The sequence below is a fragment of the Lepisosteus oculatus genome, chromosome 8, assembly GCF_040954835.1.
Source record: "Lepisosteus oculatus isolate fLepOcu1 chromosome 8, fLepOcu1.hap2, whole genome shotgun sequence".
NCBI lineage: Eukaryota > Metazoa > Chordata > Actinopteri > Semionotiformes > Lepisosteidae > Lepisosteus > Lepisosteus oculatus.
Window position 1 is genome coordinate 14,983,296 of NC_090703.1, and position 21,743 is coordinate 15,005,038.

At 38.1% G+C, this 21,743-nt stretch overlaps 1 protein-coding gene across 1 annotated transcript; it reads left to right on the forward strand.

Annotated features, from left to right (window-relative positions):
- Positions 1–307: 307 nt before the first annotated feature.
- On the forward strand, positions 308–14,557 carry dll4 (delta-like 4 (Drosophila)). Its single transcript, XM_006632501.3, has 11 exons — positions 308–798; positions 947–1,207; positions 1,599–1,656; positions 2,333–2,596; positions 4,294–4,354; positions 4,895–5,025; positions 5,449–5,618; positions 6,143–6,362; positions 7,958–8,675; positions 9,278–9,386; positions 9,897–14,557. The coding sequence occupies exons 1-11, from the start codon at positions 745–747 to the stop codon at positions 9,900–9,902; spliced, it is 2,052 nt and encodes a 683-aa protein (XP_006632564.1). The 5' UTR covers positions 308–744; the 3' UTR covers positions 9,903–14,557.
- The last annotated feature ends 7,186 nt before the right edge of the window (positions 14,558–21,743 follow it).

The window sequence follows — 21,743 nt, forward strand, 5'->3', positions numbered from 1 at the left end:
GATTTTCAAATTCTGTTGCCCGTTTTAAACAAACAAATTCCCTCCACGGCGTGCTTTTTTATTAATAAAGCGTCATCAATCAAAATTTGGGGGTGAAACGCAGCCTACATGCCCCCCCGCCTATGTGCTGTAAATATATCAACAGATGCTCGGCTTGTTAATAATCAGTCTGTCTCCTTTGGTGGTCAGCATAGCGGTGGGGTATTAAATCTGGATATGAGTGTTCTTGGAGAGGGGGGGGGTGAAGATGGAAAGTGGGCGGTGTTTACTGATGGACAGTTTATATAATGAGCTGCACGGGTAAGAAGCAACTATATAAACTGAGTAAAGCGAGAGACGGTCTCCATTTAGGAATACTAAGACCTCCACCGTACAGTACTGTATAGCTGAAGGAAAGACGGTCTCTGCTCAAGAAAAACACCACAGGCATCGACCACAACACAGAAGAAAATAATAATAATAATCACTGGGAGTATATGCAAGGTGGAGTCTACCAAGAAACGAGAGCAAACTGGATATTGACCTTCGTATATCTGAATGCAACTCTGCTGCTGGATGATCTGGAATTTTAAGATTTACGCTTGGGGTACTGGAATCGCTGAAGAGAAGGGGGCTCTGAAAAAGAGGCTCAAAAGACGGATCTACCTTTTTTCTTTCATCAGCACCTCTTGGAATAGCAGCCCTGTCTGAATAAAAAAGCGCTTTTCAAGGCAATCGCAGCTGCCTAGCAGAAGCAGAAAAAGGATGGCAGACAGGCTCACCTTCACCATCGTACTTAGTATGACAATTTACTCGCAGGTAAATTGCAACATTCTCGTTGTTTCCCCCCCGTGGATATCGGCGCGTATGAAAGCTTTAACGCTTCGAAAAACATTTTAATTTGCGTATGTATTATCTTCTGTCTAAACGTAATTTTATTTTTCACTTGTTTTACTGTTTTCTCAAGGTCTTGGGATCCGGTGTATTCGAGCTGGATCTTCAAGAGTTCCTGAATACTAAGAGTTTACTGGCTAATGGAAATTCGTGCAAACCTGACTGCAGGACCTTCTTTCGGGTGTGCCTGAAGAACTATCAGGCTGTTGTATCCCCAGGTGAATGTATCTTCGGCAGTGTAGTTACACCTGTACTGGGATCAAACTCATTTAACGTCGTGGAGGGAAGTGGTTTCAGCAAACCCATTCAACTGAAGTTCGACTTCGGATGGCCGGTAAGATATAGAACACGAACTTTACAATAAAGGACGATGGAGGGTCAGATGTGCACTTTTCGCTGTTAGAAAATGATACGGACCGAACCCCCCGAGTTCAGGGGGACTGCGGTTCACCTTGAAGCTTATTTCAAAATTGCAAAACCTTAATATAGAAATTAAGCAGCTGTGCTGCTTTTACTGGAAGAAAAACAAGTAGAGGATTTTTTTAGAACGAGTAGTTGTGGAATTTTAAATTATTCCACTGAATTTATTTAGAAAACTTAAAAAAACAACAATATTTTATTAGTTTCATGCCTAAAATTGAAATGATGACATTAAAAAATAATAACTTAACTGATTCGAAACTAATTTAATTTAGCGTGTGGTTGTGTTTTATCTTTGATTTTAGGGGTCGTTTTCCTTAATAATCGAAGCCTGGCATGCTCCTAATGCACATCTACCTGTAGGTGAGTAAATCAAATATTTTCACCACAAGGGGGAGCCTTTTCTCTATGTTTTCTCTGGTGATGGGGACAATAATGATGTTTTGACAGCTTGTATTCGAAACGCATGCAAAAACAATTACAAAAAAGTTTTCAATTATATTTCCCTCCTTGAAAGTTATCCGGAATTTTCTGTTTTTTCTCTTTGTTACGTGCTATTCAACACTTCTTTCAGCCTCGTACTTGAACACAATTGCATTTCCTTTGGTTTATTTTTGGCGTGGGAAAGTGAGCTGTTCTTTGGTGAGAATATCTCAACCATGCCAAAACCTTCTGACTGCCTTTTCCTGTATTTTACACCTTTTTCTGTTCCGCCCTTTGGAAAAGGAATAATGGCTTATGAATGTTTTGCTGACATAGAGGAAGAGGAAATTTCAATCGCAGTACACTGTGGACTTGAAAGAAAGGCTTAAGAGCTTTGAAAGAAGCGAACGTCGACGGGATGAACATGTTAATCATTTGTTGATCTCTAGGATTAAAATATGTTATACTTTTTTCGAAATGTAACAAAATGTTATTATTTCTTCGATGTCAAAAAAAGCAAAACTCTCGTTCAGAAAATACAGTCCTGACCAAGGTGTTGCACTTGCTCTTGCTGTCGTTAATACGGTTTCTGTTTTTGTTCTTTTTATATTTCCAGATACAAACAACACCGAATTATTGATTAGCTTTTTTGCCATCCAAAGAAAGTTGGAAGTAGGGGATGAGTGGTCTCAGGATGTGCAGACCGGCAAGCAGACAGAGCTAAGGTATTCTTACCGGGTCATCTGCAATGAAAATTACTACGGCGAAAGTTGTTCCAAAAAATGCACGCCCAGAGACGACCGTTTTGGCCACTACACCTGCAACTCTGATGGGCAAATATCCTGTCTCCCTGGCTGGAAGGGAGGATACTGCGAAGAACGTAAGCAACCAGAGAAATAATCTACTGGCCTACAAGATCTTGGGTTTGCTTCAAGCTACAAGTTTTCCTTTTTTCGTTTTTTTTTTGTTCAAACAAATCGACAAATAGACTACAACCCTTTCTACACTGTACATCGGTTCTTATCGCGGTTTTATGCCTCTGAAAAAGCTTTTACAGTAAAGAGAGAGCCCTAATATGGGGAACCTGGACGTAAACAGTGATGCCAGCTGTTCAGATTAAGAGCGATGCGATTGACGTGATACTGGCTTGTCCTGTCAGGCTAATCCCACACGCAGAAAAATAAAGGCAAGGTTGTGGGGGTAAATGTACCCACCCTGCATTTCAAGAACGACACGTAGATTAATGTACCGTGGACATGCTGCGAAAGGTATAGTTAACTAAAACTGGACACGTCTGTCGCAACAGAATTGTAAAAACAAAAGATTTCTGACCACCTTGAAAATGTAGATAGAACTAAACAACACTGAGTTTGAAATTCTTTACTTACAGATCTTGAGGTAGGGGTATGAGCAGAATATCACTGAATCTGAGCCGGGCAGTTGTTAAAATGATTGTAATACAATTAATGTGTTATTTCCATGGCCACCTCAATACTGTGTCAGGCGTCATGTCAGCGGTTTTATGGACTCGGTATAAAACCATTTTTGGCAACCATTTAGAAAACAATGTCAATTTTCCTCAAGATAGTCAAATACTGCCAACAGGCTGGTTTTCGGCGAAATCATATTGCCTTTCATTTGAGTTCCGTTGCGGTTTATCCAATTTGAACCATGCTTACAATGCGGTTTGACGAACAGATTTTGAGGATTACGCGTGGAAAGCAATTAAAGCAATAGTCCAAGTGGTCGTTAGCGAGCAGTTTGGTATAACAGTTCTGTTTCTGCGTCAGATAATATCATTGTTCACCAGGGTCTTTCCTCTGCTGTCGACAACAGCTTTCAGCTCTGCGCTAACTTTTAATTAGCATGTGTTACTTTTGAAACTGGCGCCAAAACGAGCCCAAATTTGTGCCGCTTCGCTTTCCCAATTTCGTGTTCCTAGGTTGCTTTAATATAAATTAGCAAACGCGTGGTGAAGAAACACAGCCGCCAACCAGCCCCCAACCTCTCTCTCTCTCTCCCTTCGCGTACGCGAGCAGGGCTGCTTAATCCCAGGCCAGCGTTCTATTAGAAGAGCAGCACGCGCCGGGTTAATCGCAGCATTATTATCCGCCACGCGCCACTAAATTGCGGTCTCTATTGTTGGGCAGGAGCACAGCAGCTGCAAATATGGTTCGCACAGCCTACAAACAACAATGGAGCAGCTGTCCGCTTTTGAGAGCAAGCATCTGTTGAGGGCTAACCAGCCGTTAAACACTGGTCTTGTAACCATGCAAAATCAATGTCACATACAACACAACACAAACAGCATCAAATTATCAGGCTTCTTTAGCAAAGAAGGCTAGGATAACAAGTTTGATTCAATTGCCCTTAACAAAAACTTGGATTTGCCAGAAAGTTTAGCTGTCCAAAACAGAGTGCATGTTTATTTATGTTTGCTTTTTTAAATCGCCAATAAATTGCATATAGTTAGCTGGTGAGCAAACCTTGTTTTTGTGTGCCTGTCTCAGTAGAAAAAGCAGTTGAGTGAAAACAGATTCCTTGACTGATATACTTTTTTTCTTTTTTCTATTGCAGCGATTTGCCTTGAGGGGTGCAGCGAAACCTTTGGAAACTGCTCCAAACCAGGAGAATGTGTGTAAGTATATGAAGTGAAAGTGTTTGCCTGTCTGGACTAACACATCACAGAGTATAACCCGCTCTAAAAGTAAACATGATCACAATTTTTAAAAAAAAAATGCGTGTCTGTTATCCATCGCTCTGGGTAGTCCTGCATTCTTCATATCTACTCATGCAAATCTATCATTTCCAATCAACCTCTCCCATCTCTGCGGGGGCTGCTCTAATCAGCTGATAAAGTCTAAGATCTAACTGGTATTTGAACAGTGTTCTTCCATCTTCCTGCTTACTTTGTAAAATACCTACAGTAGAGGCAAATGTAACTGGAAATGTAAATGTAACACAGCTTCCCTTCCTCAGTCAGCGGCCATCAAGACCACCAGGAATACACATAACAAGTCAGAGGTTGCAGGTTTCACTTAAAAAAATATATGAACACACATAATCTAGGGGGAAAAAATGGGCACTTGTATGCAGGTTGGCAAAACGTGGGCAGGAGGAGGACTGGGCCTGGGGTTGTTTCTCTCGTTTGTGACGTCAGGGTGTTTGGCTCTTGCAGGTGCCGGAATGGCTGGCAGGGCACCTACTGTGATGAGTGTCAGAGACACCCTGGCTGTAAGCACGGTACCTGTGAGGTGCCCTGGCAGTGCAACTGTAAAGAAGGCTGGGGCGGACTGTTCTGTGAACAGGGTAAGAGAACGCAGAACAGCAGACACGCAGCTGCCTGCACTACACTGTTACCCGAAACTCCAACACAAGTACAGAAGTACAGAATTCCCATTTTATTAAGGAGTTGCTGGGGATTGCAAATGTACTAAGGGGGAGCTGAGGTATACTGTATGTGCAATTCGTCTACCAAAAGTTATGGCCATATTGCTTCGGTAACCAATGTCAAGCGGTTTGACTATGAAAGAATAAGATTTGGAAGCATAGAGGTATGGCAGACTTGGTCTGTTCATCATGCACTGTATCTTCCGTCAGTGAATAACTGTTTATGAAAATACCTGTCCTTCTTTACGTTTTCAGTCTGATAACATGATCGGTCGCCTCGCTTGTGCTGTTTCACTTAAGCGTTGTGTGCAAAATCCAACTTTCCCCCTTCGTCCCTTCCAGATCTTAACTACTGCACACATCATAAACCCTGCCAGAATGGGGCCACGTGCATGAACACGGGGCAGGGAAGTTACACCTGTACCTGCAGGCCTGGCTTCACGGGTGTGAACTGTGAGCTGGAGGTGCGAGAGTGTGACAGCAACCCCTGCAGGAATGGAGGGAGGTGCTTGGTAAGAGACTCTTAGCCAACAGATCTCTTCCTATGGTTTTGGGTGCAGAAAAGCATTTCCTGTTTTTGCCTGGTCCTTGATGTATTACCCTGTTTTTTCGGAAGTGAAAGAATTTGTAGGAATGACCCATAATGGCACTTATCCCACGGAATGCTGTGTATACAGCTGACTGTTACAGAGTTAGTGTGAGGTGTAGACACTGTATTGCACATTTCCAGCCCCACCACGATAGAAATACAATGCCTTTTAACCTCAGAGAGGTACAAGAACAGAGATCTGTCCACATGACATCAATTTAGAGAGTGTAACTTTGCATCAGAGTTTCCCAAGATAAATATTTTTAAAAACATTTCAACAAACTGCCTTTCGTGCAGTTATGTTTGATGCAGCATCCCCAGGATATTTCACAATCGGCTGGATCAATTACCTGCTAGGAACTAAATGAACTAAATGAGCTAGATGGACCAAATGGCTCCCTCTCGTTTGTAACCTTCCTGAAGTTCCTGTCCTGATTTTCTCACCAGGATCTGGAGAATGGCTACAAGTGCTCGTGTCCTGGAGGTTTTGAGGGGGCCCACTGCGAGCACAGCTCTTTAACCTGCGCAGACTCCCCATGCTTCCACGGTGGCAAGTGCAAAGAGAAAGACAATGGAAGGAGTTACACATGTGAATGTCCGCAAGGCTTCACTGGACTGAACTGTGAGAAGAAAGTTGACAAATGCACTACCCTTCCTTGTGCTAATGGTACGCTGTGAATTCCTCTTTTTTCCGTAGCTGACGAGTTTCCCCAACACATTTGAGTTATTCCAAACGTGTATCCAAGACAAGATTTTACATTAAAACTGTTTTGGTTGTTTTTTGCAACAAGCTTCAGATCCATTGAAAATGTACTATCCTTCTTCATTATAATTCTTTAACATTTTTAATGCACTATTTACAGATCCTGCCCATAAAGAAAAACACGTAACCTTAATTTAATGTAGATGGGCAAACTACACAATGTAAGGATAAATGACAAGTGTTTTTTTCCCCCAACTTATTTACTTAAATGTTGCAGAATTTATAAATAAAGATTTTAAATAAAAATGGTACAAACGCTTTACATGTCATGTTGCTGTTTTTAATACAGAACAATACTAGTCGCAGTAACAGTAGCTATCTAATTGTTTATAAAATATACATGAATCGTGTGCCCAAAACAGCTTTTTTCTAATGAATTCAACAAGTAAATCAAAGAGAAATGTTTCAAAAATCTATGATGAGATATCAGGCATGCAAGCAATAGTAGAAAAGAACAATTGCAGAGGTAATTTCTCAGGCACCATTTACACAAATGAAAACATAAGTATAGTTCTATATATAATTAGTATTCTAGAAGAATTAAATGTGTCAGTGATTCACCTTCAAAACACATTTTTGAAATTATGTGTGTCACATTAGTACATAACTGTATTACAATATTTTAGATATTGTAGCTTCAGCAGACTGACAGTACTCTAGCTGGGGACTGAAGCAAATGAGATCCTCTAAAGAATGCTAGAAACTCCTAAATTAGTATTCTGATAGATTTGTGTCAATTTCCCACATCTTTGCACAGTCTGGTGCAGGTGTTAACATTTTGCCTCCTTGTGGGTGTCTTGTTTACCTAAGGGCTGGTTGTGTCTGGTGTCTACATGCTCCCAACATGTCTGGTGTGTCTATAGGATGACAAAACCATTCAAACCAATACCTTCTTTGCTTGTTTATGAACACATTTTGCAGATGGGCCCCATCCTGAGCTTTTACAACAGAATCAGGGCTGGCTGCTCTTTGACATTCCAGACAGCAATTGCATTTGTAATTGACTTAATAATGATTTAGCAAGCAGAATTAAATGAAAGACCACTATTTATAGTATAAAGCAAACACAAACAAAATATGTATTTTCATTGTTGAAACATTAAAGGTCGTCCTAAATGTTCGCTTTTGAATTCAATATTAGTACAATCTTCATATACATTAAGTATGATGGAAGTATTTTCTATGATTTTTCTGAACCTAGAATTCAAGGTGCGGTTTTGATTTGAGTTTGAATTAGGGTGTGATCTTTGAAAACTGCAGGAACCATACCGTGTGTTAAAAACAAGTTTGTTCTGTAGGGGAAATCTAAGCAGACTGAATGCAAACCTCAATTTAGCATGTTTGTTTTGATGGGTAAGAGCAAACAAACACAGCCACAGTCTCACGAAATAGCGAACGTGCACTGAACGGAACACGGTAACGTGCAGAGCAACGCGACTAGACATCTAGCAAATGTCCTCGGGATGCTTAAAGTGAATGTTGTGAATTTGCACCTCTAGGTGGACTGTGCGTCGTTAATGGCAACGTGCGAGTGTGTAGCTGCCGTTCCGGCTTCACAGGCCAGCGCTGTGAAATCAACATCAACGAGTGCGCCGCCAACCCCTGTGGCAACGGAGGCACCTGCATCGACAGGATAAACGACTACAACTGCGTCTGCCCAGCCGGCTACACCGGGAGGAACTGCAACCAGGTGACGGACCACTGCGCCTCCCAGCCTTGCAGCAATGGGGGAAGCTGTCACCCTGGAGCCTTGGACAAGCCGTTTACCTGCGAGTGCCCGCCTGGCCTGACAGGGCCCCAGTGTGAGTTCTTCCTCCTGCCTTTGCCGGACACGGTACAGCCGAAGGAGCCATTTCCCTGGGTGGCCATGTCCATGGGAGTGGGCCTGGTCGCTCTCCTCGTGTTGCTCTGCATGGTGGTCATCGTCCTGAGACACATTCAGCGACAGAGGAGCCAGGACGAGCAAGACTCGGAGGCCATGAACAACCTGTCGGATTTTCAGAAAGATAACTTGATCCCCGCCTCTCAGCTTAAAAATACAAATAAGAAAGTGGAATTGGAGGTGGACTGCACGGTCCAAAAGTCAAACCACAAACATAAGAACTACCATTTGGACTACAACTCGGCCAAGGACTTCAAAGATGATATGTCCCAGGAGGATAAAAGTTACAATTGCGACAAATGTCTAGAGGAAAAAATACCACTTAGAACGTACAGGTAAGCCTCAAGAGTTTCTGTCCTGGTGGTGTAAGTACATTATTTTCAGATTTTTGTGGCCTGTGTGTTTTACGGGGGAGACCTCATGACCTCTGTATTTTTTTATTTGATTTTCTTCTGGTCTCTTGTGACCGAGGAGGAAAAGGATCACATTAATATTGCTGAGAGAGGCTTGGCTGTTACACACACCAGCATGTGTGTTTGACCTGGTCAGCCCCTGAAACACATTAGAAAAGAACTGCTTCTCCTCACCATAGGCCACTTGGGACCAGCAAGAAAGCATGCCAAACCCCACCAAACCCCACCTCTATTCACAGGTCATCACCTTATAGTTTGCTACTGCTTTGTTGGTTTGATAAATTAGGTGTGGTTCAGGCACATTTTCCTCTAAAACTATTTTACAATGGGGCCTTATTACTTCTTTTAATGCATTTACTTAATTTCTTTTAGATGCTTGAATTATTTTGTAAAAAAAAATATTTTCTAATTTCATGTCATCAGTTTTGTTACTTCTCTTTTCTCCTTGGTAAACAATAATTTGCAGTGTTGTATGCTTCTGATTTCAATTGAAGGTGACATTTTGTATTATTCCTATTTTCCAGCGAAAAGCCTGAGTGTAGAATATCAACGATATGTTCCCCAAGAGATTCAATGTACCAGTCTGTGTTTGTAATAGCAGAAGAAAGGAATGAGTGTGTCATAGCAACAGAGGTAAATTTTTATACTTTTTCTTACAATTGGCACAATGCAAACTTTCATACGTTTTATACCTCAGCTTATATATGTTTGCTATAACCATTTTATATATGTATACTATATATGTGTGTAGTAAGCATAATTATAATATAATAAGCATAATACTTTAAAATATAGAATTCTATCAAGTACTAAACAATATGATTAACTTGGATTTTGCTATCCATTTTAAAGCGAATACATTTGGACATATTACACTGCATTGTGGCCTTGTATGATTAAGATATGCAGAACAGTATGCAGATTCATTTTTCTAGCACTAGCATTTTTCTGTTAAAGCAGAACCCTTAATTTCAGTTTCTTTGATTAATTAAAGCAAAAGTGTTTGTTTGACATCTGGTTCGGTGTTGGTTCACTGTGAAAATGAACCAGTGAAAGTAGGTTTTATAGCTGGTAGGATATTAATGTATAATTGAGGGAAAGTTCATTTATTCATGGAATTCATTTATTTCTGTATTTTTACAGGTATAAACTACGGAAGATATGTGAATAAACTATCAAGGAGGAATATCTTCTGGACTGTTTACAAATTAAAAACTGAGACTGGGAATAATTTAAATAAAACTGCTGCTCTTAAAAACTTAGAAACTGGATAGAGCAGATGACTGCTCCAAAATTGCAATATGACTTTTTTTCTGAATAAATTTTGGAATGTACAGTATATGAGTGACTGAGAGAAGGAAATGGTGGATGCTTCACTTATGGTGTGTTCCCTAAGGACTTACAATGAGACTTCATTATGAACACAAACATAAGAAAGAAAAGCAAACTGAGCAGAAGAAAACATTTTGGAAGAAGCTTCCCTCTGAAGATAATCCACCTTGTTGTGATAATCTGCAAGAAAACCTGGGAGGAATGCACCATTTCCATTCTTTCCCAGGGGTTGTGTGCTATGCAAAAAAGGAAAAGTAGCAGATTTCATCCAAGTGAAAAGAAACACTAAAGAATATTAAAAAAAAAACACTGGAGATGGTTCGTTTGATAAAAACAATGTCTGAGACCTGACATATCATCTGTGTGAAATGACACTGAAGATTGTATGCAGCCCAGATCACTAGGCCTTAAAATGGGTTTGAACATAGAATTTGTACCCCCACTCTTTTTGGATCCTTTGCATTACTGTATGAAAGAAAAAACAAAGTGATTTTGTGAGAGAGATAAGCTGTGCCAGCAGGATTCAAGATAAAATACAATTTACTACTTATTATGCAACACTGCCCGTAATACAAAAAGATAAGGAAGAAAACAAGACAAAAAGTGACTATCATACCAAGGACTGCCTATAATTAGTATTGGAATTACGGAACCAGTAACATTATTTTTTAAGATTAGTATTTCACTAGTTAATTTAAATATTATGAAGCACTGATCTTTCTATGTTTTATAAGATTATTTTGTATATAATGTATATTTATAAGCAAAAAAGGTCTGACAAATGTAAATGTTATTTCTTTGCAGTTTTTAAGTTGATGTCAACAAAAAACGAATTTATTTTTGTTTTTTTAAATAATGAAAACATATCTGGTACACTGATGTTTGTTGGTCTCATTAAGTTTTATGTTTGGAATTGTTGAGATTTAACAAGTCATACAGGTGTCAGAGATCTTAAAAATACTGACAGACATGCATGGCTTCACTTTAAGTTTAGCATTGCTAATTTTTATAAGCATCTGACAACAGGCACATGGTTGTAAAAAAATCAGCACTAGCTCCTTCAGTTTTTCAAACAACAGTATTTGTTCCTGTTGGAAGTTTAAAAGGTTTGAAATAGTAACATTGGTTAAAAATATATATTGATTTTTTGTATTGAAAATTAAAACAAAGTAAAAATCCATAAACAGTCATAAACGGAACAGATTTTTATTAAAGTAAATAAAACACTTTAATAACACACCTATGTCTCATATAGACTTCAACATATTTTCAACTTCACAGAATCAAAATAATTTCATGCAAATTAGTTTATTCAGTTCCAGTTCGTAAAAGGATATTTGTTTTGTACTCATTCACTTGTTTTAACTTAACACAGGACTAATGCAAATTGAAATTACACAAAAACATACCAAAATACTAGATGATAGAGCCGTCACTAGGTGTTCAATGCCTTTGAAGAACTGTGTATTTATACAGATTTACTGTATGAAAATTTAATTTAAAAACAGCATGCAGAATATTGAGTTTGGTTCTTATAAGATGCTCTAACAGCAACAGCCTTTTTGCGGCTTTTAAACTGAGGATAATAATTCTCTTCAGTCTCACGATTACTTAAAAGGTAGGAATTCTGTCTTTTTACAGTTACCTCCAGAAAATGACTGATCTTGAGCACTCATTTCAGTGTCTCACGCCCCCTCTCCCTCACATTCATTTAGTTCAAAATTAGCTCGAAATCCTAATCCGTTTCCCCGGATACCAAACCCTTAAGCTGGAATTCTGAAACAAAAACAACCAAAAGCAAATTCTGGAAAAAAGAGCCTACTTAACAAAGCGGGGCAGATGCTCCAAGGTCAGGGACTACACTGTGTTGAAAACCAACATATGCCTCTCTTCTTATTGAGCCCAAACTGGTGAACAGAGTCCCTCCCAAAATAACACACACATACAAACACAAAGGATTCAATCAGGGTTAAAGCCAACTTCACAACGAATCTCTCCCTAAATTCTAACAAAGAAATCAAAAACCTTCAAACAAGCTTTTCATACTACAGGCACAGATGGGCTTTTGAGACAATTTAGGGGCATCTGCTACTGTAAAACTTATCATCTATTCTTTTTTTATAACCAATTAAATGTTTTATTGTTTTTGTTTTAGAATGGCTTCTTCTTGTACACTTTTAAACAGACTTATAAAATAACAATTGTATCTCTAGGATTAGGAATGCATATCATTAACTGTACAGGAGATTTCAGCAGATCTCCATACTTCACACTTACACTGTCAAGAGCTAATATATCTAGACATATTTATTAGGATGACTTTACATTTACCACCCCTGTTCCAGCTGTTAACTTCATTGTGTATGATCAGAATTTAGTCCTAATCAGTGCACCCTGCCTTCTTTAAACTAAAGCTTTACCAACACAGTGTTGGGTTATGTAATATCATTGATTTTTTTTTAAGTGCACGAGCTAGATGTTAACAGGCTGGATCCAGGGGAGGTTATTTTATGGTGTTAATGATCCACATCTTCGTCAAGTCAGAAATAAATAAAACCTTGATCCCTTTCCTGTGGCACTCAAGTTCTATACAGTAGGTTTCAAATTCTTTGGAAAATTTGGGTAAATCACAGACAGCTCTTTTAAGAACATGCCATCTTTTCAAGTATAAAAAAACATTCATATTAAAAAAAAAGCTTTGAGGGTCAAGGCAGGTGCTGGTGTATTGTCTGAGAGTCCACACCACCTTCACAAAAAAGTGCAAAAACACACACAACAATATATTGGTAGGCTACACAAAAAAGACTGTTCTTGAATCAAGAGGTTTCCTTGGCAACAGGAGACTTGAGTGAGAGGTCAGCTGTTACCAAGGAAGCTTTCAGATTCATGAACAGCCTGTGTACATATGCCCTTATAATATATTTAATAACTCATAGCGAAGGCACTGTTACTGTTACTTGACTGTTACTTTTTTTAGGAAAGGACTGTACCTTTATTAAATAAGAAAAAGCAAGGGAAAGGCATCTGCTTCTGATGTTGCTAGTGTGTAAAACAAAACTGTGACAGCCCAGTTACTGTACTTTGAAACAAACAGCTGATTTCACAAGTGACTTATGCAACATGATAATCTTTCCTAGAATATAAATATGTATTCTAAAATATAGAATATAGAATATAAATTACTTCACATTTCTGGAACCTGGAAATCAGTATTAATACTAATATTAATGTCAGCAGATATATTTATAGCTGCTTTTGGTCTGATAATGATATCAGAAAATACTGTTCTGAAGGTGGAATTTTAGAGTTTGAGAGAATTAAGCGAACATCTTTTTTCTTACAATACTCCTAAAACCTGCAGAAATTAATGACTAACACATAAAGTCTATACATAAATAAAAGTCACTGTAACCTTACGATATACCTAGAATCTAGTCTCTGGGACTTTAAACTGCAAACTTCTTGGAAAAGTAAAATACAAAAAAACACATTGAGGCAGGTCATGATGTCAACATCTATTTAAACCTTCAATTAAAATAAATGTTTAAACCAGTCTGTATGAAATAAATACAATCAAGAAAACATGATACTGTACAAGTTAAAATCATTCAGTAAAAGTACCCAACAGTAAAGAGCTAGTAGCATGCAGCTACAACTGTTTAAGTAACACACCTGTCATATTCCTCTAGAATTACAATTCACATCCTGTTGTTTTACCCAGCAGCATAGTGGTTAGTATTGCTGCCTCACAGCTCAGGTCCCTGGGTTTGTTGGTGTGGAGTTTGCAAGTTCCCATTGTATTTGTGTGGGTTTTCTCTGGGTGCTCCGGTTTCCACACTCAATAGACTGGTATGTTAAGTTATGGTATGTTAGGCTCTTGAGGAAAGCTGTGCCCTGCCTTGCACCCACTGCTTGCCAGGATAGGCTCCAGTTCTCTGTGTCCCTGTATTGGATAAAGAAGTTAAAAAATGGAGGTTTTACCCGGTAAAACACCCGGTAAAACACAAGTCTATGCAACTTGGTTTCCAAGATGTGTTTCCTCATTAACTGTTTTCTGTAGAGGGGTCATAGTATGTATGGTCCTCTTTTCTGCCTTTCCACCCTTCCAGAAAAACAAAAAAAAAAGTGTTTAGACTTTTCTGTTTCCTCTGAAATCATAGATTGTCATTGACATAATATATGGGGCAACTCTATGAAGCACAGTTTTTTTGTAATTCTTCTGGAGGGGGCAGTAGAGGAAGGGAACATCATATGAAATACCACTGGGGGAGTGTTGAGTATGGGCTGGATTTCAATCTTTTGCTGTGAAAAAGGCAACCAGGATAACCACTTTACTATGGTTAAGTAAAGTAACAGATATGTTATATAACTGTATATAAGATATAAAGTATGTAGGTCACAATTGTAAGAATACAAGGAAATGTATTTTGTTAATAAACACATTGTCACTATTGTGCATAATACTCAGCACATCATGATATCTGATGATTAGATGCACTGATAAAATAAGTCTCCTTGGACTACATTGAGAAAGGAAAGTACTGTATGTTTACATTATGTGTACTTTAGAAATGTGCAAGTAAAAAACAGTTCCAGCACAGCTCAGAAAGGAACTAAACTCAATTGGTGGACAACTTGCTGAGACAACTGACAATACAAAAGTGTCTCTCTTACAGAAATAAAATAAAAACTTCAAAACATGATTATGCAAACTTGTTTATCAGACACCTCCCAATTCTCATAACTTGTTTTAGCAACAATAAGACTGTTGTGAATTACTATATTAAGGATAAGGACCTACTACAACAGATATCTTACGCAGTTAGTAGAGCTTCCTCTAGCATTAGGCCAAAACACTTGTTATCATTCTAATCAGTCATCTGGTAAAACTTTTGAGTTGCAACCTGCTCAACACCGCGCCCCCAGAGTGTGTTTTCCCCATTTCTGCCCATTTTCTGTGTTCTGGGTTTCCATCACACAGCCAAGCATTTTCATTGTGTTATAATCACAGCATCCTGTTTGTTACCAAGTGACATCATTTCCTGCTTCCTGTCTGATTAAAATGCAGAACGCAGCGGGCCAACTGTTTTTCTCACGCATCTCTTTCATAAAAGTACACTACCGTAAATGCTGTTCTTTCAGGAAATACTCCCATAAAGAAGTGCAAATAAAATTTTCTAATAAGGTTTTCTGTAAACGTTGTTGCACATCCTTGCAAATTATGCAACGATTGAACCACTTCAAAATTAAAAATGTAAAGTAAACGCTAGCACCTTCTTTCCAATGGTATACGATGACAGGAGATAACACTGAAAAGCACTATAAAGCACCACATCAATTAAAACTAATTTTATAATTCGACTGTCAGATGCACATATCGTTTTTCCTAACTTTTTATTTTTAAAATGGGAAAAGTTAATGAAGCTTTTCTTATCCTCATGTACGGACAGTTATGTTCCAAAAAGGTTGGTATACAGTACCGTGCACCATAATATTTTGCATAGAAGAGAACATGTTACTGTTAAATTAAACAGTGCGGCATTAACATGGAACACTTGATACCAGGCGGTGGAAATAACCAAACACGACACAATTCTCGTAAAATCAAGAATCAGCCTATACAATTCCAGTTTAGTTATATGTTTCATTAACACTAGGGGGCAATAAAGAACAGTATATTCAGTTAGTAATTTGAATCAATTTAATTAAATTACAGTTAAGACCGTACTTAAATAGAAAATGTTTGCCATGTATGCTACGTGTGTAAGGCTAATTAATAAAATGTTATATAAATAATATCAATAACTAGACAAACTTGAGTTTGAAAGGAATTGCTAACCTAAAGCTAACCAATGTTAACCTTAGTTCCTGGAGAACGTTTGTTTTTCAACCCCTTCAGCAAGTTCATCTCCAATCCACTGAGCGACTTCCCCCAACTCGACCTAGAAAGCACATTTCCAGGACTCCTGCCTTTGCATTGTTAACTGGCACTGTTAAAAATACATCAGTGGTTCTATATCACAACTATCCCAGCTGTAAATATTTTACAAATGGAATTCCCACTGCTTGAACGTTTCACACGGGCAACCTGTAATATACCATTAGAAGTGCTCTTTTCTGCGGAACTCTGAGAACCGTGCTGTATTTGAAAGGAAAAAAACACTATGTCACATAGCCAGTGCAATGACAGTCTTACTTTTCTGCATAGCTACACCCATCCATACAGGGATGGAAAAGGAGTCCCTGTACTTAGGAGGGTCTTCTAAAAAAAATTAAAAAACAAAGCTGGAGTAAGATGTCTGTACCGCTGCTATTGTAGGCGAGGAAGCCAAACAGCACATGAAAGGGAAATGCAAAAGAATGTAAGCAAAATAGTGACAAAAGAAAGGAAGACGTGTATTAGTAAGTTCACAGTGCCCTTTTCAATAAAGTTACACTGGCAATGAGCAACACCTACAATGCATTCAAGATGGAGGCATTCATTAGGTGTCAAACCACAATACTGAGATTTTTTACACTGTACCCCAGCATCAGGTTTAGTTAAGATCAGTACGTCACTGTTGACCTAATTAAAATACCCTTCCCAAATAATTTCAGGAAATAATGCTCTGAAAATTGAATAAAGAGCAGTACCTTAAAAAACATAAGAAAATAATTGAAAACATGCTCACTGAAAAATTGCAAAAGTCTTACAAAGCCCCATTTTTGCACAGATTCTGGCGGATAGTAAGTAACTATGGAAGCCTGTTTCCGCCAGGGAGTAAAAAAAAACGCGCTATGCTATCTCGCAATTGCGACTTTGTATACCATAGAGCGGTTTTTTTTACTCCCTAGAACAAACGGGCTTCCATAAGTAACTAATGTGCATTCCCACAAATAAAAAGCACCGAGCCCCTTTTCTTATAGAAAAGAATCATGTCATGTCCTGAGATCTCATGGAAAACAGTTACTTAAAACAGTAAACTTAGCAGCAACAACGAATTTCTAAGACCACCCCCAAATGGGTAGGAAATAGAATCAATTAAAGTATGGAATTAGAAAAAAGTGACGTTAATACCATCAGCTTAATTCTATTTTTCTAAAACTGGCATATTAATTACTAATAAATAAAATTCCTTATTAATTCATCCATATTTGCAATTTTCTAAATAAAATTAGACATTTACTGTAGTCTGTATTTAACAATACATGTGATTTTTATTTTGATGTTCTGACTTATTACTCAAGTCCTTCAAAAAGCACTAAGCATACTGTAATTCAATACTTTAGTAAAGGTTTACTTCTTGTTCCACTTGGCATATACTGCAATTATCCACACGCACCAGCATCTATATAATTCAATATAGGTCAGTCCTATATATTTGGCTGATGTGAAAATCGACTTCCTTAATGTTGCAAAACTGGTTTTCCCACCAGTCCTTCCGTGACAAGGCACAGTAAATACCATGACCAAGGCACAGCTTGCATTTTTTTCTTTTGTGCTGCTGACCCTTGTGAATTCCCTAAATAAGAGAAGCAGCATAATGTTTGGCAGTGCATAACTACCGTGTTTGCACTTGTTCTAGATTTTTTTTAAGTCTAACAAATGTACTGCATTCAATCACTAAGTACCTTGGAAATAGGGGGAAGCTATGAAACTATTACTCAAAGCATAGGTTAGCAAGGAAATACCCGGCTATTTGTCTTAGGCTGAGGAAAGAAAGCCTATATTAAGTAGCTTAGGCTGTAGAGCATTCTGAACAAATATTAAAACATATATACCCAATACAAATGGAACATTTTTAATCCAGATATAGCATATCTTTAACAGGTACTTTTAACAAGTTGGTAAACCATCTATAATACGGAAATTGCTATATAAAATGTTGAAGTAAAAAATGCAGAGATCATTCAACAGTGAACCTTTGATCACGTGATAGCTATTCACATGCAATTATGTACTCTGAAACACAATCAGATTAATATTGCAATTATCACTATATTTAGTCTACTAAACAAGCATTGAGCTTGATATGCATTAATTACATTTGAGGTGTTTGTTTTGTGGTGAAGAGATCTGTTTATCATAATGGAAAGATAATTTTTCAGTCACAGAACATAATGAAGAATTGTCAAACAAAATATGTAAATAATGATGTTGCCAAGATAGTAAAGTCTTGTGTTTGCAAGAAAGGATTCAAGAAATTATACAAGTAATTATCAAACAATTTATGTTTGCTCCTAAAGGCATGAATGAAAAGAGTAAAAATAAAACATTATGACACCGATTCCTGTTTCATATGTTGTCATCAATGATTCGGTGACAGGACCAATCCAGGTGATCTGGATGTTTGACCATTGCACAATAGTACCATGTTCCTCAAATGTGTTCTGTGTTTTGACTTGGAGGGGAAGAACTTCGAGAAGAAAAAGCAATTTGACAAATGATACATTACGTGTCATGGTATATTTGGCCAATACGATGATTGTCTCAACATTTCTTAAATTGCACTGTTATAGCTATGCTCTCCACATGATTCATTACAGGCATGTTGCAGCATGATTTTCCTGTGGGATGTTTTCCCACAATCCATCCTGTAATTTGGTCATTACATAGATGTACTCCAATAACAGCCCATCCCTCAAGCATAATTGGCTCTGCTCTCAATTCCAAACCAGTACGGATATCATACGGGCTGGTGAGGCTGCTAGTTGGATCCTGGAGATACTCTTGTAATTTCAACTCCACTTGTAGCTTCACAGAAGTTTTTTAGAACTCATCATGGTACAGATGAGGTGAGAGTTGTGGATAGACTTATCATCTTTGGATTGTCTTGGTGTCACGATTATAGTTCCCCCTCCTTAAGGGTGCTCCAGCCCTTTCACTTTAGACTTTTTTTTGTGCACCTGATCCCTTTTCCCAGCCCACCTTAAAAGCCAGGCGCTGATGCTCATCCAGGCTCTGCACCTGGTTTCCACACCTTGCGAGTCCGGGACCTGGAAGCGCCTGGATGCAAATGATGTCATGATGTCCTGTATCCAATCAATGGCTGGGGAGCTTGCTCTGGGGTGATCTTTCTCACTAAGAAGCAAAGAGAACTCTGACACTGTCCGCGTGCTGGTTTTCGGTTACCTTAATTTCCACTTATATTTCCTTCACTTTTGAGTTCACATGGTGTGCTGTTTAACTTATATTGACTTCTAGTTCTAAGTTCTAAAGTTTCGAAGTCTGACATTTTAGCAAAACAAAGATCAACCATGACCCCTTCACATCACAGCTTGAAATTTAATTACATTCACAGCTCCATTTGGTTTTGTGTTTCTTGCTTGTTATCAAATAAAGTAAGCAACTTTAGAATAGTAATGGTTCTGGGTACTACTGTTTTTATAAGAATATTCAATTGTTTAATTTAGGAAATATCCAGAGACTTTGAATGAGGGGGAATTATTATTCTAATAGAAACCTAAAGGATCTCTATGGAGACTTTTAATTGCTTACCCAGGCTGAACCAGCCTGTTTTTCATAGCTGTCTCCCCTGTATTCCCTGGGGTTCCATCAGATCTAATGTGTAAGGGGTTAAGAATATCTGTTGCGATGTCAAAGGGTTCCATCAGAACTAGCTCAACCATTGGAGGGAGATACCTTGTAGTTCTGGCCTGCGCCCTTGTGACTGAAGGCCCCCAGGATGAAGTGCATTTGTCTCTAGAAAAACGCCTACATTTAATGATAGCATAATTACATTTGCTTAGCATAAAAGAGACAGACAGATATTAAAAGCAGTTCAGTACTTATAAGCTAAAAAAAAGTCAGATCTGTTCTGTAATCTTTTAAATAGGCATTCCTTGAAGACTGTATAAAACAGAAGAAAGGACAGTAAAGTACTGATGAGAACATGCCAATGCAATGTGCAGACATTAAGGAGCTTATGGAGGTCAAATATAAGTCAGGTAAGTCACATGCTGCTGGCTAAGGCTTCTATTTTTAGATAATGTAAGCTTGTATTATGCACTGTAGAAGTAAAGGTAAAACCAGTGAAAGAGTAAGGATGAACTATGAATTTGCCCAAAGCTTTTAACCTTAGCAACCAACATTCAGGCTACATCCATGTTTGTATGGCTGGGCATTCCATTCCAGCTGTTTGAGTGAAGTAAAACAAAAAAAACATACATTCCAGAGCCCTAACCACTAATCCACACTGCTCTTTACTGCAGAAAACAATGCATTTTGAAGCTCCAGCAAACACAGACATTTTTTTGCTACTTATGCTTTGCCCAGGTCCATGAGTGCACAAAGCTAAATCTGTTGATGTCAGTTATTCAGAATACATAGTATCTATCTAGACATAGTATCCCCACCTAGAGAATCATTGCAGCCCAAACAACATTTTTCTGGACAGTTTTTGCATGCGTTCTAGTTTAACACCCTACCAATTTAAGGTCATGCATATGTTTGGATTTATAATGAAATCCAGTCAAAATGGGGAAAGACATAGAGCTTGACACTGAGCTGAGTTGAGCCTCTTACATGTACTGTTGTTGGCCATATGATAATCTCCATCAATTCACTATTACCCACCTATTCTAGAAATACAAAAGAAAATAAGCACTTTATCATAAAAAGACAATTATATGGAGGCGCCAACTAGATGACAAATATATAAAACAAACGCAGCAAAATGCACTGCCTTATTTCTCAATTCTTTTTTTATATCAAAAGAATGTGCTTCTGTCGTATTTTCTAAAATAGCAGAGACTGCTACAGCAACAATATGTCAACCCAAATGACAACATACACATTCCAGGACTGTTGAGCTAATTTTAATGTATGCAAGTAATCTGACACACAGTTGTGTTGCACAGTAGCACTGAACAAAGTATATTTGTACCTAATATTACACTAATGTGGTGAAAAACATATCTACTGGTTATGCTATCAGTATGCAGAAACGTCATTTTCAGTCCAGGCTTTTTCATATAAATATAACTGTGGAACTACTGTATTATACAGTTTGCTATGAACATCACAATAATATTCAAAATAAAGGTCAGGTTAATACATTACCGGGGTTATTATTTATGAAATTAACTTGGCAAAAATGCCAAGTGTAAATTCATATTTATAAAGACATTCTCCCGAAAAAGAACGTAACTGTAGCAGTAGTATGCAGGAAGCAAGACTAGTATTCTATACATTTAACTATTAATAGCATTTTTCATGTTTTGTAATTGATAAAAACTGTAAAACCTTTTTTCTGCACTTTAATTGTATTTAACTTGGTGTTACAGAAATCCTTGAGAACATTTGATCACTGCAGTAACTGCTACCCTATTATCTGATGCAACACCTCCAATCCTTGCCTACTACCGCGAAGGACTGAAACACTTGGTATAGTTGCATCAGCCAAATACCTGCATAATAAATACTAAAGACAGAAATTGCAACCATTCACAAATCGATCTCCCGTGATGGAGAGTCAAACTGCCCAATCATTGACCTCAGGAGGCGTAACTAGCCGTCGGTCTTCGCCAATAAAAATGTCTATTTCAGCAATTTGATGTTAATTTTTTTCACACTCTCGCATAAATATCTGATTGGACGTGCTGAATTTAAAGACCGGTTTTCCTGTAATCTCATTCGTCCAAAATATCATGTAGGAAGCAAAGGGGGACAACAACAAA